This window comes from Protomyctophum bolini (genome assembly GCF_963924005.1).
Source record: "Protomyctophum bolini genome assembly, chromosome: 8".
Taxonomy (NCBI): domain Eukaryota; kingdom Metazoa; phylum Chordata; class Actinopteri; order Myctophiformes; family Myctophidae; genus Protomyctophum; species Protomyctophum bolini.
In genome coordinates, this window is record NC_137869.1 from 25,484,204 (window position 1) to 25,501,379 (window position 17,176).

At 44.7% G+C, this 17,176-nt stretch overlaps 1 protein-coding gene across 1 annotated transcript in view; it reads right to left on the bottom strand.

Moving 5' to 3' along the window:
* Positions 1 to 17,176, bottom strand: part of dab1a (DAB adaptor protein 1a) — a gene marked incomplete at its 3' end in the record, with an annotated part of 104,712 nt that overhangs the window by 25,511 nt on the left and 62,025 nt on the right. Inside the window, exons 3-4 of the mRNA XM_080770498.1 lie at positions 6,489 to 6,628; positions 1,265 to 1,363 (exon numbers count right to left, since the gene is read on the bottom strand). Coding sequence (XP_080626624.1) covers positions 1,265 to 1,363; positions 6,489 to 6,628 — 239 coding nt within the window. The remainder of the gene's footprint in view (positions 1 to 1,264; positions 1,364 to 6,488; positions 6,629 to 17,176) is intronic.

Consider the following 17,176-nt stretch of genomic DNA (forward strand, 5'->3'; position numbering starts at 1 on the left):
ACACACACACACACACACACACACACACACACACACACACACACACACACACACACACACACACACACACACACACACACACACACACACACACACACACACACACACAAAAATAACTTTGCACAAAAACTAATTGCTATAGGCTACACCTGTAAACCTCTGAAGAGCATTCTGATTCTGATTCTGATGCACGCATGCCAGGCTAAAATGCTCATTAGTTAAGCTCACCGTTGGCAAGAGCCTGCATGGTTCATCCAGTCCCTTCCCAGCATAGCACAATTATGGGCGCCACGTGGGCAATGTCAGAAGAGATCCACGTGGGTCCCACGGTGGTTTGCCCATGCACGTGGGTTTTAAGTTCTACCTGGGCCTTAGGCCCAAACCGCAGTTACCGCACCAATGCAACTCCTTGCAACAAAACAGTTTTAAGGACATGTCGCACCACCAATGCAACTCCTTGAAACTGCCATTGGGGATAATGGTTTCACGCAACTACAGTTGGAGGTCAACGATATTGTCTCTTATTCTTTAACTGTCCTTTCATTTAGCAAATGATGCAAAAGTAGTTCCGAAATCAACCAGCAGGTAGAGCAGTTGAGTATGATTGTATAGTAGGTATCCTTAGGTTAAAAGGAACCCTGAATGGGTAATGAGACAAGTATGCCTTAAAACATTATGCTTTCTCTATATAACTAAAAATAAGAAATAAAAACACCTTTAGATATATATTTCTCTCTCAGAAATAGAGAAACATTCACTCAGGGACTGTTCCTGTTGCAAGTTCATAAGTCCATGTGTGGTCCAACCGTCCAGCCCTATGGAATATATGGAATGCATGTGCTAATAAAAAGTATTTGTGCTATTATAGGAAGTATTAAATTGATTTTTATTAGCATCTAGCATAGCACCATATGGAATACATATTATCACATTCTGCTTTCTGTACATTCTGTACATGCAACCGTTTGGTTGCAAGGAGTTGCATGGCGAATCATTGGTGCTGTTTGGGCCCCAACTAGGAAATTTGTCCTACCTTTGGTTGCCCAATATGTTGCAGACTTTGAAGCCTTTTAAAGGTGCACTGTGTATCATTTTGCCGCTTCATGTCAAATCAACTTTCCAAAGAGCTGTGTTTACAAGTGACATCGTTCCTATAATCCGAAGGGACAGCTGTGCGTTTCCAATTTTTGTCAGTTTAACTTAATATGATTGGGCGGCCCAGCAGCCCAGCTGACAGGGGCCTTTACACAACACACATGCTTACCCCAGACTTCTCATCAAAGATCTTGATCCCTCCAAAGGACACTGTGAGAAACACCTTCTGCTTGTGATCCCCTTTAGACCGCGCTGCAGCAGCGAATCCCTAAAACACAACGACAAACAGACAGACAAAAATGGTTAATATTGTAGTTTTTTTTTATAGCGTATTCTCTTAAACACAAACTGTACCTCAAACACTGTAGAAAAGTTGCAAAGGTTAAAAAGAAGAAAAAGGTTAGGATAGAACAGCAGGACAGAGCAAAGAGAAGGTCGTAGAGTTCAGAACGAGAGAGGTAAGTGAGTGACAGAGACAGATTGGAAGTAAGAGAGAAAGGGGAGAGAGAGAGACAGATATATGGACAGAGAGAGAGAGAGAGAGAGAGAGGGGGCAGAATGGAGACGACAGAGAAGGAGAGGTGTGATGGATTTCCCCTCTGAATGAAAGAGGAGGGAAGTCGTTTGATCAATGGCCTCTCCTCCCTCCTCTCTATTTTCTTCTGTCCCCCCAGTGCCTCCCCAGTATCCCCCTGCAGTGCCTCCCCAGTGTCCCCCCAGTGCCTCTCAGTTGTCCCCCCAGTGCCTCCCCAGTTCTCCCCAGTGTCCCCCAGTGCCTCCCCAGTTTTCCCCCCAGTTTCCCCAACAGTGCCTCCAAGTGCCTCCCCAGTCTCCCCCAGTGTCCTTCCAGTGCCTCCCCAGTCTCCCCCAGTGTCCTCCCAGTGCCTCCCCAGTTCTCCCCAGTGCCTCCCCAGTGTCCCCCCAGTGCCTCCCCAGTTTTCCCCCCAGTGCCTCCCCAGTTGTCCCCCCAGTGCCTCCCCCCAGTGCCTCCCCAGTCTCCCCCAGTGCCTCCCCGTGCATCCCAGTGTCCCCCCAGTGCCTCCCAGTGCCTCCCCAGTGCCTCTCCAGTGCCCCCCCAGTGTCCCCCCAGTCTCCCCCCAGTGCCTCCAAGTGCCTCCCCCAGTGTCCCCCGGGGCCTCCCCAGTGCCTCAATTTACAATTACAATTTAGGCATTTAACAGACACTCTTAATCCTCCTCCTCCTCACATAAGCTTTCAACACTATAGTGTGGACAACTTGTATCTCCGACACCATTCCTTTTGTATGATCATTTTTGATCGACGATTGAAAAGAGTGAAAATAGCTAATAATGTGTTGTATGATGAAGCAGGGCATTCATTTACACCAAAAACACAACCATCTGAAATATGGAGATACAAGGTTATATACCGCCAGCCAGCGACGATAGACATAAAGATAGTCTTCAGAATTGACATATCACCGGTGGTGAACAAATGCATTCTGTTAAAATATATATTCAAAGCGTTGGCGGTATGATGAATATTTGATGGCGGATGGATCATTTTTCAGTGACTAAATCTCCAAGCTGACTGTGTGTATCACAGGACAGGATATAAATAAAAATAAATGAAAATACATGCCCTGTTTGAAATAATCTATTTATTTAAAATGATTCTGAAGCAGGGAAAAAAGTGCAATACACCTAAACTTATTTCAAAGCCATTCAACCACATTCCCGAGGGACTTCTGAACAGTTTCTAGAAGGAAAATTAATTATTGAGGTGGTGTTATGGTGCGTGTCAAAGTAGAACCCAAATGCAGGCAACACAGGCAGAGTACTTTGCAAGAGTTTAATAATGACGAAACGTAAGGGGAAGGCTTACATAAACTGAAGCAGGCAGGACAAAAAACATAATATCCATAGGCAGGTCAAAAGGCAAACAAAGGAGTAAGTCGTATCAAAGTCCAAAAAACAAGCAGAAGATCAAACCTGAGGAACACTGGGGAAAGATCTACTGAAAAGCAGGAGTCTGGAAAACACACCAACAATAGAATGAGTCCTGCAGTCTTATAGGTGAAGGCTTGATAGGGGAAGTTGGCACAGGTGAGTAGTGAGAAGGTAACAATTGGGCTGATGAGGCAGTTGGAGACAGGTGTGTGTAGACGCAATGGGAGGGGGGAGTGGCCAAAGTGGAAAGATGGACAGGCAGGGAGCCAGACCATAACAGGAGGTGTGAGATTATTTTGAAGATAAAGACTTTCTAAGATCTATATTTTTTTAACTCTTAACTTGTTATTCTCCTGGTTTAGTTGTTAAGCCAATTCCCTAATTTTCCCTTCATAAAGTACCAAGCACAGGGGGAGAGGACAGGCAACCCTGTGTAACTTGCAAAAGCATGACATTTCTCTCATGGCAGCGGGAAGATATTTACAGTAGGAGGTGCTGAATGTTCAGCAGGGGGTGCGCACGCAATGCTCGTGCACGCGCCTCATGCACAAGCATTTTCGCGCATTTTCACGTGGAAAAGTAGCTTTTACTTCCCCTCTCCACATGCATGAGCAAACTGACACAGGCAATTAACCGGGATAAGGTGCCGATACTGTGATACAGCATATTTATTAGGCTTAGTAACAGAAATCTGTTTTGATTAAAAGTATTATTATTTCCCCCCTCCTGTCCGAGGGGGGGCTGTGCCTGGGGGGAGAGGGTGCTCCAGCACCCATACTTCCCTCAGCCATTTCTTCTACTTTCTCTCATGCCGTAAATACCTGATCTATAAGCTTACCACCAGCTCAGTGCCCTTGTGGTTAGAGTGTCCGCCCTGAAACTGGGAGGTCGGGGTTCGATCCCCGGCCGGGTCATACCAAAGAAAAAATGGGACCCAATGCCTCCCTGCTTGCAAATTTACAAATGTCACTGCGGTAACGTGTGTGACAAATCGTACGACTTTTACTTTTGACTTTGCCGCAGAGCTTGTAAATCAGCTCAGTTTTGGTCTGTGACACCCACACGCACCATGGCTACTCATATTTAGTCACCCTGCCACAGTAATTGACAAAGGCAAGCGGCCATCTGTCCAGTCTACCACGCCAGTCTGCCTCCAACACTACGGAGAAATATATCCGGCATGCCATGGAGGGAATGTTAGAAACATATTCAAGTTTGATTTGATTTATTTATTAGATCCCCATTAGCTTAACGTGAGTCACAGCAGCTACTCTTCCTGGGGTCTTAAACACATCATCATCAAAAACATTTCTTCCATATTATTACATACATTCACATACAACATTCATCCAACACAACAATGCAACACTAAACAACTCAAGATCTAGGGCATTATCCAAACGTGATTTTTGATAGTCGAGTCGACTACCATCAAAATCGATTTATAGTCGATTAGTCGTCGGTAAAATATGATATTTTTTCCATCCAATCAAGCATTAAAACATCGTGTTCTGAAACAGCCAGCGAGTGAAGGATTAACTGCAAAACAGAGCCGGTGAATGCAGGCAGAGTGGAATAGTAAGAGAGTGACGACACACTTTGATCTCACCTATGGGCTATAGTTCCAAACAACGCTAGTTGTCGCCACTCTCTTACTAGATTATGCTGAATGCCGCTCTGATTGGCCGAAATTAGCTCAGCTGTTTCAAATCAAAGTTGCACAAAGTCCACACTGACTCATGGATGGACGCGTTGTGAGCTTGTAGATCTGCTATTTTTTGATGCGCAAGACCTTTCTACGGAGCAGCATAGCATGTTTCGTTGTTCACAATGTTTGTTCAGTTGGAGCGGGGAGGAGGAGGACTGAACGATGCAATGTTTTTCAGACAACCCTAAACAAGTTACAGTTAGGGTTGCATGAAAAACTGTAGTTGTAACTTACAACCACAGTTCCTTTGGTTTTTAGAAGGAGCTACAAGCTAGGAGGAGGTTATGATTACGTACTAGGTTTGCTAGCTAGCAGGCTGCCAGGCTATGAATCAGATGATCAACTACTTAACTCCATCACGACTATTATAACTATGATCTATGAGATCTATGATGAATTGAGTAACAATACTAATTATTATTATAATATATATATTATATTAATTGAGTAACAATACACAAACCAACTGAAGCTAATAAATGCATTACTCAGTTCTGACCCTTGGCTGCCTCTTGTTCGCACATCATCCTTCATTGCCAATTAAACATTCCCTCAGCGGTGCCTTCCGACGCTCCCTGCAACCTCACCTCTCCACCCTCTGGCTGGCATCTCCGTCTCCACCCCAACCTCACCTCTCCACCCTCTGGCTGGCATCTCCGTCTCCCTTCTCATGCAAATGAGACTCACCCCCATCACCCCATCACCCCCGTACCCCCACCCACACACCCTACCGATTCCACCACCCACTGACCTCACACACCTGCTTCCCTCTCTGCCATATGTGCAGCAAAAATATTCATTTTCTCAAGGAAGATATTCTCTCTCTTTGTTTGACAACACAAATTGTCTGCTAAAGCAACTAACTCCACCATCTCTCCCCTTCTCATGCAAGCAATTGACAATATAAAAAGTCACTACACCAAGTTCAACGAGGTAGTATTGCGTTGTTTTCAAAATAGAAGATTTTCCTCATTTCTTCCCGACATCAGCAGAGATATGTATGGACATAGCGTACAGATCTGTGGCTCTGGACAACCGGATGTCACAGTCCCGCTCCCTGCGAGGGCACCGGAAGTTAATTTACCATTCATATTTCAATAGACGTTTCAGAAAGTATTTATTTAAAGACATTTAAGCATCGGACAAAGCCAACTCGGCCCCTGACAAATCATGACAATAAACAAAAAAAGTTTGGGACGAACAAATAAACTAGAAAGAACAAAAAAGGAAACATTTTTCTTTTTACATTTTTTTTCTTCTGGAAAACAGGGACATTCTGGGAAATTCTCTTCTGGTTCCCTCGTCATTCTGAAAGGGGGCGGGACTGTGATGCTCTATATGGGCATCTCAGGTTTGTTTATGGTTATGTTTGAGTCATAACGACAGGGCGGTGGTCCCAATCATTAGCCAATTTTAATATAGGAAGAAGAGGATAATAAACTATAATAATTATGTGAATGTTCACCTATTCTGAATCTGAATAAGAACGTTAGGGTTCTGGTTAATGGTTAATAAGGAACAAATCGACAGACAATCTCGTGGCAATCTATAGATACCTCTGCATGCACAGGCACACACACACATGCGCGCACACTCGCACACCCACACCCACCCACACCCACCCGCGCACGCGCACACTCGCACACCCACACACCAACACCCACACACACACACACACACACACACACACACACACACACACACACACACACACACACACACACACACACACACACACACACACACACACACAGCGGACCTCAATCAGCCCTTACCTTGAGCTTCATCATTGAGTCCTGGCAGAGCTTGTCTCCGCGGGCCGCGGTGACCTCGTCCAGGCCGATGAGCTTGGCCTTGTAGCGGACGCCATCGCCCTTAAAACGCCTGATGAGAGCCGCCTCGCTGCGCTCCTGCCCTGGAGAGAGAGAGAGAGAGAGAGAGAGAGTCAGTACAGTATAGCACACATGTACAGTACACTGGCAAGAGAGTCTGGACGCACGCACACACGCACGTAGAGAGCGAGAGACATACAGTCCTGTGCAGGTGACAACAAGGTCAGCAGACAGAGTTGCAGCCTGTGAGCTCCAGCCGAGGACCTCCATCAACCTCATACCAATGCCATTACCAGCAGCACATCCATCACACACACACACACACACACACACACACACACACACACACACACACACACACACACACACACACACAGTCAGGTCAACATCTTATTATTTGACCCTGGTGCCTTCCCCACATGCATGTTGACGTATGAATGACACAGGGATCAATATGTTGTCAGAAACCTCGTATTGCAACCTTGCAGCGTTTTGAACATGCACAGTATCATTATTATTGAACATTCAATTCCTTGTTGAAATTACTGGATAAATACAGGTGAGGAAATTTGTATAGCAATTGTAGAATTATTAGACCTTAATCATATTCTATACTTGACATTAATTAAGACTGTTTTTTTTTCTTCACATTTGCTTTACAATTTGGTCAATTTTACATTTTGGTAAATTTTACAATTTTACAAACCTGTGATGTAACAATAAAGTTGAAACATTAGTATTTTCCATTATAACACAAACTACTTTCCCGCCTATTTCCTAAAACGTAAACAGTCGTGGGACATAAAAGGTTTCCGGGCGACATGTGACGACATGCGCGTGATTCATGACTGGCAGCGATCGATATATGTTCAGAAGTGAGAATCGATTCCATGCAGAGGGATGCAGAGGTCAGGCCGTGACCTTTTGAACAGAGACACAAATCACCCGGCATCTCTTTGACCCCGTGGCAGCTCCGTGGCCCTCCCCTTCCTCTCCAAGCAGTCCTGCTTCCTCCACGAGAACAGGACTGACATTTTGTGTTCTTATCATCGTAAGCTCCTGCGTGCGTTGTGTACTGTGTGCGCGGTTCGCTGTTTGTCACCGTTAACTGACCTTGTGCTTGTCCAATAGTCTCAACGTTATCTTCTCAACTGAGTACAATGCCGCAACATTATACGATGCTGCACACAGATGCCTGATAAACATTGCGTGCGTGCGTGCGTGCGTGCGTGCGTGCGTGCGTGCGTGCGTGCGTGCGTGCGTGCGTGCGTGCGTGCATGCGTGCGTGCATGCGTGCGTGCGTACTGAGCAAAAAGCATGGAATACAGATGTGTATATTACAGGAAACTCCCGTTAAACTTTCCAACAAACTCTGGTAAACTCCCGAATTGTACCATCACGCCTGTATATTACCGTATATTACTGTACAGTATATGCCCGCTAAACTTGAGGTTTACGGGCAAAATACAGTGCCCATAATTGCCCGTTAACTCCTCTTTTACTACATTTGTGGGGCCAATTGTCCCCACAAGTATAGTAGGATTTATGGAGTAAATATGGAGTACAGTTTTCCTGTACCTCAAAAGAGAAAGGAAGGGTTGTTTTATGATTAAAACTGATTATAGGCTTACAAGTACTTACAAGGCTTACAAGGTGGTTAGGGTCAGGGCTTAGGGTTGGTTGGGGTTATAGGATTATCAGAAAAAGAGAAAAGAACCTGCACACTCATCTGCTCCACATACTTTATTAATAAAGTATAACTTGTGGAGCAGATGAGCGTGCTCTCTTTTTCTGATGTAACTTTTGAAGCCAGGCTCTAAACCCATTTTGGGCGGGAACCCCTTTTGGTGTAAGCATTACGTTATGCTTTAGCTATTGAAAAATAGCAGATCTACAAGCTCATAGCGCGCCACCGAGTGGCTTGTAGGTCTGCTATTTTTGAAAAATCATTTTTAGAATCTGATCTCAGGTCAGAATGGGTTAAATTAGCCTCAGGGGGCCCCACTTCTGCTTCCACGTGTAGAGGCCGCGTGTCGGCCGTTCACTCTCCTTTATAGCTTTAGTCTTTAGTCTTTGTTTACATTACTAACATTTGCAGACAGATTCAGCTGAATCTATATCTACAGTAGAGGTCTTTGGGCTTACCCGAGATCCGAAAATACCCGGGGTCCGAGCCGAAGCTGAAGATATGATGATAAAAATTGGTGCAACATATTATAAATTGTGGATTATCAACGGCTAAGAAGAAAGATTACACACTACACATCTAAAGAAGGGATGGATATGGATTGACGTGGATTTATTTTTTATTTACAAACTGCGTCCAAACTCCGCAATGATTGACTGGGCGATTAACATGGCGTGTCATTCACATTCACTTTTTCACTGCGTGAATTATGGGCACTGTATTTTACCCGTAAACCTCAAGTTTAGCGGGAAGATACAGTAATATACGGTATATACAGGTGTGATGGTACAATTCGGGAGTTTACGGAAGTTTGTTGGAAAGTTTAACAGGAGTTTCCTGTAATATACACATCCGTATTCCAAGCTTTTTGCGCAGAAAAACCCCCCACAAAAAGTTAGGAATATATAGAGATAAGAGGTTTCCGCTCGACAGCAACGATATTCATATAAACATATTGAGGCATTAGCATTCAGCAGGAAGGTCGGATAGGGAGTCTATAGTGATGGAGTGATGCAGTCTACCCACAGCCCTGCAGCCTTCCACTGCACTGGAGGTGAACTCTGTTTGTCACACACAGGCTCCCTCAACGACAACTCGCTGCCTTAATTCCGTGCCTTGAAATACGGGAATCGTCTCTTATTTGGAAACTAAAAAGAATTCAAAGAATTCATTTCAGGAAAGAAATCTCTGGACGTCAAACTAGAAATGGAGACGACCTGGACACCCCATCATGCAGAACTGAGAGATACAGAAAATCAACAATCCCATATATGTGCAGACTTTTAAATGAAAGTGGATTTTAGATTTGAGTTTTAGACCATTTGGATTTATAGATAGGCTATTGCATTTTAGATTTTAGATTTGTGATCGGCAAAATAATTCAGTGTTTTTAATGGCACCTGTCTTTTAAAACCTGTGCTCATGCTGAAAGTTGAATGAACATAAACATAAACAAAAATATGGGACAGACACGCTTTGTTCCTTCTTTTTGCGGGGGAATCAATCAATGACACTTCAAAGACTACACACACAGTGAGATTTTATGTTTTTCTTTGTCATTGTGACTTGTCTTGCCTGCTTGCTGCAGGCATACAACATGCACATGCACATGCACATGCACATGCACATGCACATGCACATGCACATGCACATGCACATGCACATGCACATGCACATGCACATGCACATGCACATGCACATGCACATGCACAGACAAAACAATTGAAATAAATATATAGGGGAGGTATTGTACTGACTCCTCTCTCCCCCCCCATAGGGGAGGTATTGTACCCCCCATATGGTATAGCTGTACTAAAAACTCTCTCTCCCACAGCGGGCCAAGCCTCTGCAAGGCTCAGAGCACGGGAGGAGATGAAACCAACAAGCCATGCTGGGACTAACTTTATTCAAATATCTCCTTCGTTAAAACTTCAAAGGGTCCTGCATATTGTGCATGCATTCACGCACACGCACGCATGCGCATACACACACACACACACACACACACACACACACACACACACACACACACACACACACACACACACACACACACACACACACACACACAGAGACAAAACAATTGAAATAAATATATACAAACACGTGAAATAGAACCAGTACATTTATACATACACCCAACAAATGCACATGCACAAATACAAACACAGCTATACACACGTGTACACACTCACTGACCCGTACACGATATACATGAACACACACACATACACACACACTATACCATAAAACAGTGCATGCACACGCACGCACCCTTCCCTTTCATCCACCACACAGTTTGTCTTCTTGTCACAGGTGTTCCTAAAAATGAATAAGTGGCACTTGCTGCGGCGGCTCCACCAAACACACTAAACACATGCTGACATTCTGTCCCTTTGAACACAGACACACGCTGTCTGTCACCTATAAATGCAACGCTGCACTCCACAACTCTGGGTTTTACCTGCTTGTTGAAAGACAAACACTCCAAGTCTTTGATATATGCTCGCTTGATTTATAGCCGAGTTCCAGGTGTGGTGGAGACGACTGTATAGGCTTGTATGGTGCTGCAAATTGCAAAATGCGTGTGAGCGTGTGTGCGTGTGAGAGTGTGTGCATGTGAGAGTGTGTGTGATTGTCCGTTTTAAATAAGGCTGGCTGCAGCTGTGTCTGTCCACTCTGGCCTCTCAGTGGAACAGAGCATTTCATTTAACCGTGACATTTTAACACCTGCTTCTCAATCTACATCCATCACCTCTACTGCTGCAGTACTTAGCGCACACACACGCACGTACACACACACACACACACACACACACACACACACACACACACACACACACACACACACACACACACACACACACACACACACACACACACACAGAGACAGGGAAACAGCGAGGGTGTTGGTGCTGTGTTCACACTGTCAAGATACAAGTCGTTGCTGGAGTGTTGATCAACACACTGGTTGACATCATCAAGCGTGCGTATACCAACGAGTGAGAAAAATATGAAGTCAAATGTTGTTGCGGTCATTCAGGCAGAAACCAGACTAACGCTACACACCCAGATTTTACAGTAGCTTACAGTAGGCTAAAAACATTGGTTGTATCATTGTATTTTCATGTTGCTGCAGTAACGGTAGAATGTAGCTTTGCATCTTCATGTCACTAACTTCCATTGAAAGTGAATGGTATAGCATTTGTATCTTCATGTTGCTGGCTTCCATTGGGACTCGGGAGCATGTTCCATCAAAACATTTTGTGTGTGTGACTGTGTGTGTGTGTGTGTGTGTGTGTGTGTGTGTGTGTGTGTGTGTGTGTGTGTGTGTGTGTGTGTGTGTGTGTGTGTGCGGGTGCGTGTTTGTGCCTGCGCGCGTGTGTGCATGCGTGTGTGTGTGTGTGTGTGTGTGTGTGTGTGTGTGTGCGTGTGCGTGTGGGGAAGTGTTCTGCCTGCTGTAATTAAATGTCTGCTATTGTTGTGACCCTGCTGAGCTTCACTCTGCACTAATGAAAGAATCTTCCATTTCATCTGTCATGTACACGCACACACGCACGGCAGTAACATTTAATATGCAGTGATCAAGACTGTGTGTGTCTGTCCAAGAGTATCAGTATACTTGGTATGCAGAGTCACTTAGACTGCATGGCTCTTTGGAACACAGGGAAGGAAGGGAGGAAGGGAGGAAGGAAGGGAGGAAGGAAGGAAGGAAGGAAGGAAGGAAGGAAGGAAGGAAGGAAGGAAGGAAGGAAGGAAGGGAGGAAAGAAGGCATAGAGAAGAAGAGAGGAAAGCAAGGGAGGAGAGATGCAGCAGAGCAGAAAAGAGACGGAGTGACAAATGAGTGAAGCCTCCATTGGATAAATGTCACTCAGGATTAGAGGACTATGGCAGGCAGAACTACCCCACACACACTGGTTTGCATTTGTATTCTTGTGAGGACCTCGACATTGTAGGACGGTATTAAAAATAGTTGAAAATAGCTGGGGGGAAAAAGAAAGGAAAAAACCCCAGCTGATTGCACTGCCCTGACACTAATCCCAACCTGAATCGTCTGGAGCTGTGCTATAGGCATTCCCCCATGAGAGAAGCCTGGAGCTGTGCTATGGGGCATTCCCCCATGAGAGAAGCCTGGAGCTGTGCTATGGGGCATTCCCCCATGAGAGAAGCCTGGAGCTGTGCTATGGGGCATTCCCCAATGAGAGAAGCCTGGAGCTGTGCTATGGGGCATTCCCCCATGAGAGAAGCCTGGAGCTGTGCTATGGGGCATTCCCCAATGAGAGAAGCCTGGAGCTGTGCTATGGGGCATTCCCCAATGAGAGAAGCCTGGAGCTGTGCTATGGGGCATTCCCCCATGAGAGAAGCCTGGAGCTGTGCTATGGGGCATTCCCCCATGAGAGAAGCCTGGAGCTGTGCTATGGGGCATTCCCCCATGAGAGAAGCCTGGAGCTGTGCTATGGGGCATTCCCCAATGAGAGAAGCCTGGAGCTGTGCTATGGGGCATTCCCCCATGAGAGAAGCCTGGAGCTGTGCTATGGGGCATTCCCCCATGAGAGAAGCTGTGCGTCTGCCGTCTGGTGACAAGCAGTAACCTTGTAACTGTTCTCGTGCATGAATCCTCTCTCTCTGGAGGGGCAACCACTCAACCCCAAAACGTGGTGGTCTTGTGGTCTCCAAGGCTAAGCCAGTAAAGACACTTTTCAATTCACTTCACGTTATGCTTCATCCATGTAATGTTAACCACTGAAACCACTAGTCTTAGTCAAACTGACCTGAGTTCTTTCTACTATGACCACTTCCTTCCGTCTGCCAAATCTCTTGCCAAACATTGTGGATGTACAAGCTGACGGACGTGACCATTTGCAATGCGTTGTGAACTTGTACATCGGCTATTTTGTGGTGAACGTTCCCACCACAGAATGGGCATGCAGGTATAATGTTGGTATAGTGTTGTTTGTGCTTCTCACTGTCTCATATTGTGTCTGCCTGTGTGTTGTCTGTCTTGTTTTGACGGATTCTTCTCCTCCTCTATCGGGGAGCTTGCTCTGATCAAGTAGCAAGACTGTCTGCTCAACCCAGATACATCAGCCCCGCACGCCCGGAAAACAACACGTTTACCCCCTTGAGCCGCATTCTTAATTCTGACAGATTGATCCGGGACAAACACATTTACACACACACACAAGCAGGCAACTAGGGCAAAATATGCACACATGTGCACGTCGCATGCATGCTGCACGCACGCATAAACTATGACAAACACACACACACACACACACACACACACACACACACACACACACACACACACACACACACACACACACACACACAAACACACACACACACACACCAAAATGTGTGTGTATAAGCATAATTTAGCGGTGAAGTTGCTGCCGCTTCTCATTAAGTGAGTGTTGTTTTTTGCTGTTGTTGTTGCTGTGTCTATGTTTGGCTCTCAATTTAGGCTTCATTTTGAGTTTTCGTTTAGTTTAAAGAATCTGCTGTCAAGGCTCTGTATGTATTCACGCGGTTACTACAAACTGGCTTCAACTCAATTACACAGCAACTGTAAAGCGGAATGCAAAACCAGACGGGATGTGCGGAGTAGTGATTCTTTACCTTTTCGTATCTGACCTATAGCTAAGCCCCTCCCCAAACTGCCATGGTCCAATCACAGCTAAGCATAACATGGGTTAGACAAAACTCTCCACCAATATAGTTTTCCTATATGATAAAACACTGTTTAAAAAAAAAGAAATGCCACGCACATATTTTTCCAGTGCATATGGCAGGCCTTGCTGACGGATTTGGAAGAGATTTTGAAGGTCTGGTTCCAAAAATGAACTAGTATTTAATGTGTAAAATCCATGATATTTACATTGGAATGAATGAGCCCGGCTCATGGAAAGTGTCCAAGTGGGAGAGGCCGGGTCTTATAGCTATAGGTCTATTGTGTATATTTAGTTCATTATTGGTGGCGTTTCCTTGGACTGTGGTGACTTATCCTGCCATGTCTGCAGTACTCTGAGAGTGTGCAGAACATGTGTACACACCTGTAAGGGTCAATGCTATCAATTATTCAGATGGAGACCCCCTGCAGGGTACAGAAGACGTCATCCTTTGTTTCTCCCTCCTCGCCACAACATTTCTTCCCCCCCCCCCCCCCCCCTCTATTTCTCTCTCTCCCCCCCCCCCCCCCATTCCTGACCTGGCTGACAGAGGCCACAGCTACAGACCTGAGATGAGTGTGTGTGCACACACCCTGAGGCGTATAGAGCAATCCTGTCTGACAGGAAACACAGAACAAATTAGGGCTATAAGACACTTCAGGGATGGATGCCCACACACGCACGCACTATACTACGCTACGCCAAGGTCACTTTGCAAAGGCAACAAGAGAAAACTTGTGTCTTATATGAGTCTGGAGCCTATGGGGGGTGGGGGGGAAACAGAAGGACCCCTGAGGTGGTCCCTGTTGTACTCCAACTGATCTCTGCTGTCTGTATAATCTCTCACCATGGCAGCAGTCTCTCTGCTCACTGGCACAGCCATTACACTTCAAACTTCTCCCTCCACAGGGATGCTGGTATAAAGTATAAAGTTATTTTTAATCTGTCCTAATGGAAACAATCATGCATCTTAGGGGTAAATATTTACATATTTACATAGGCCTATACCGTAATATGAAATATTATGCAGTGTTTATTTTGTCGACTATGAAATACAAACTAAGCTGTGATGACTAAAACTATGACTAAATATACACACCATTTCGTCGACAAATGAGAACTAGCCTAGGGAGTTAGGGAGGGACTAGTGGAGAAGACATCCAGTAAAACTAAGACAATTGTAAGTCATCATGGTTGCAGACCAAAATCATCTGATCTACAAGCCCACTAGAACAGCTATTTTCTGCATGCAGCTAAGTGACAATCAGCATTTCAATGGCATGACAGCCCACCAAAAATACATTTTAGTCGACTACATCAACTGTAGATTTAGTTGACTGAAATCTCATGGTATTTAATCAACTAAAACTCATTTCAGGTGACTGAAGTATGACAAAAAGTTAGTCTATGTTACATCTAAGTACACGTTTTCATGTATGTTAAATCATTGCTGTAAATGTTCTTGTTTGTATACAGGGCGCCATAGACTATAGACTAATTGTGACCAGATTTGACTGAGAGCCTGCCATCGCGCAACCTCCAGCTTTTCACCTTTTAAAAAAGTTAAAAAGTTAATAGCACAGGCAGACTCTTCACATATACTAACTAGAGGATGTCTGAAATAAATGTCAGAGCTGAAATTGACATGTAAATATGAAATAAATGCTTAAACATGTAGCTAGGTGTAATGTTAGAGACCACAGAAGTGAACCTTTCAAGCCAGTTTTCTCAAATCGCTGTTTTCTGCAAGACATTGCTCTATAAGCCATATCTCCAAAACTGGTGAGTCAAACTGAACAACCAATATCTCAATCAATAACGAAAATTCTAATGGCAGTTCCTCAGTCAAATGTGGCCACAATTGACATACAGTAGGCTAATGCTAACAGAGACAGACTGTTTCACTCATTCACCCTCCCTGCTACTAAAGCATACTATTAACGTCAACTTTTACTAAACAATGGTTAAATCAATCTATTCAATCAATCAATCAATCAATCAATCAATCAATCAATCAATCAATCAATCTAGTCTAATAAACAACAAACCTTGGAGCAAATGTAGGTGTGCTTTGTAACTTTCCTCACGTTCAGACGGCCACCCACCCACAGCCTGCACATATCCTGCGTTTGTTTGGGCTTCGGAAAAAGAATAAAAAAGGCCTCCTCCAATCGTTCTGCGTACCTAGAGTCACTGTTGCAGGTCCCCCAACAGCAATGTTTCACCAAGGCGTTATTATAGTATGGATGTTCTTGATATGAATACTTCGGAAAAACGCAGACAGAACACGGTCCTCAGTGGAGGAGTAGCAAGCGTGTCCTACTTAGCAACAGTAACGGGGGAGGGGCGGGAGTGGGGTGGCGCTTACCGAAAAGTCTATTGGATTCCCCTGAAATAAAGGTTTCAATCAATCAATAAAACACTGCATAGATGTAAGGTGCTATATAGCAAAAATGTATTTCGTTTGAGAACCACTGAAGTAAATGTACAGTACAGTACAGTACAGTACAGTACAGTACAGTACAGTACAGTACAGTACAGTACAGTACAGTACAGTACAGTACAGTACAGTACAGTATGTGTGCATACATACAGGTTGGCCAGACATGTGTCTTTACTGTAGCAGTGAGATGTGGGGAGGTATAGTAATGTGTCTTTACTGTAGCAGTGAGATGTGGGGAGGTATAGTAATGTGTCTTTACTGTAGCAGTGAGATGTGGGGAGGTATAGTAATGTGTCTTTACTGTAGCAGTGAGATGTGGGGAGGTATAGTAATGTGTCTTTACTGTAGCAGTGAGATGTGGGGAGGTATAGTAATGTGTCTTTACTGTAGCAGTGAGATGTGGGGAGGTATAGTAATGTGTCTTTACTGTAGCAGTGAGATGTGGGGAGGTATAGTAATGTGATTGCATGTGTAAAACTAATTAAACCGCCTAGATTTACTTATGCGCTCGGCGGGGAAGTTAAGACATTTTCTTTTAATACAGCGTGGCCCAGTCTTCAGGGCACCGATGCAGAGAATTACATTTGAACAGCAGCAGGTGTTCATTTGTTGGCAACACTGTTACTATACAGTACATTTCCATAACCTTATAATTATTACACCGTAGAGATCCTCGGTGCTAATTTGACTCTCTGTGGGTCCGTTGGGTTACATTTTGCACAGTGTGAGAGTTAAATGAATACCGTGGTTCTTCACCGTGTGATTTTCATTCGCTGGGCGCTCTACTTGGGTTGAGTGGTGATCGGTGAATCAAAATGCAGTCACGGC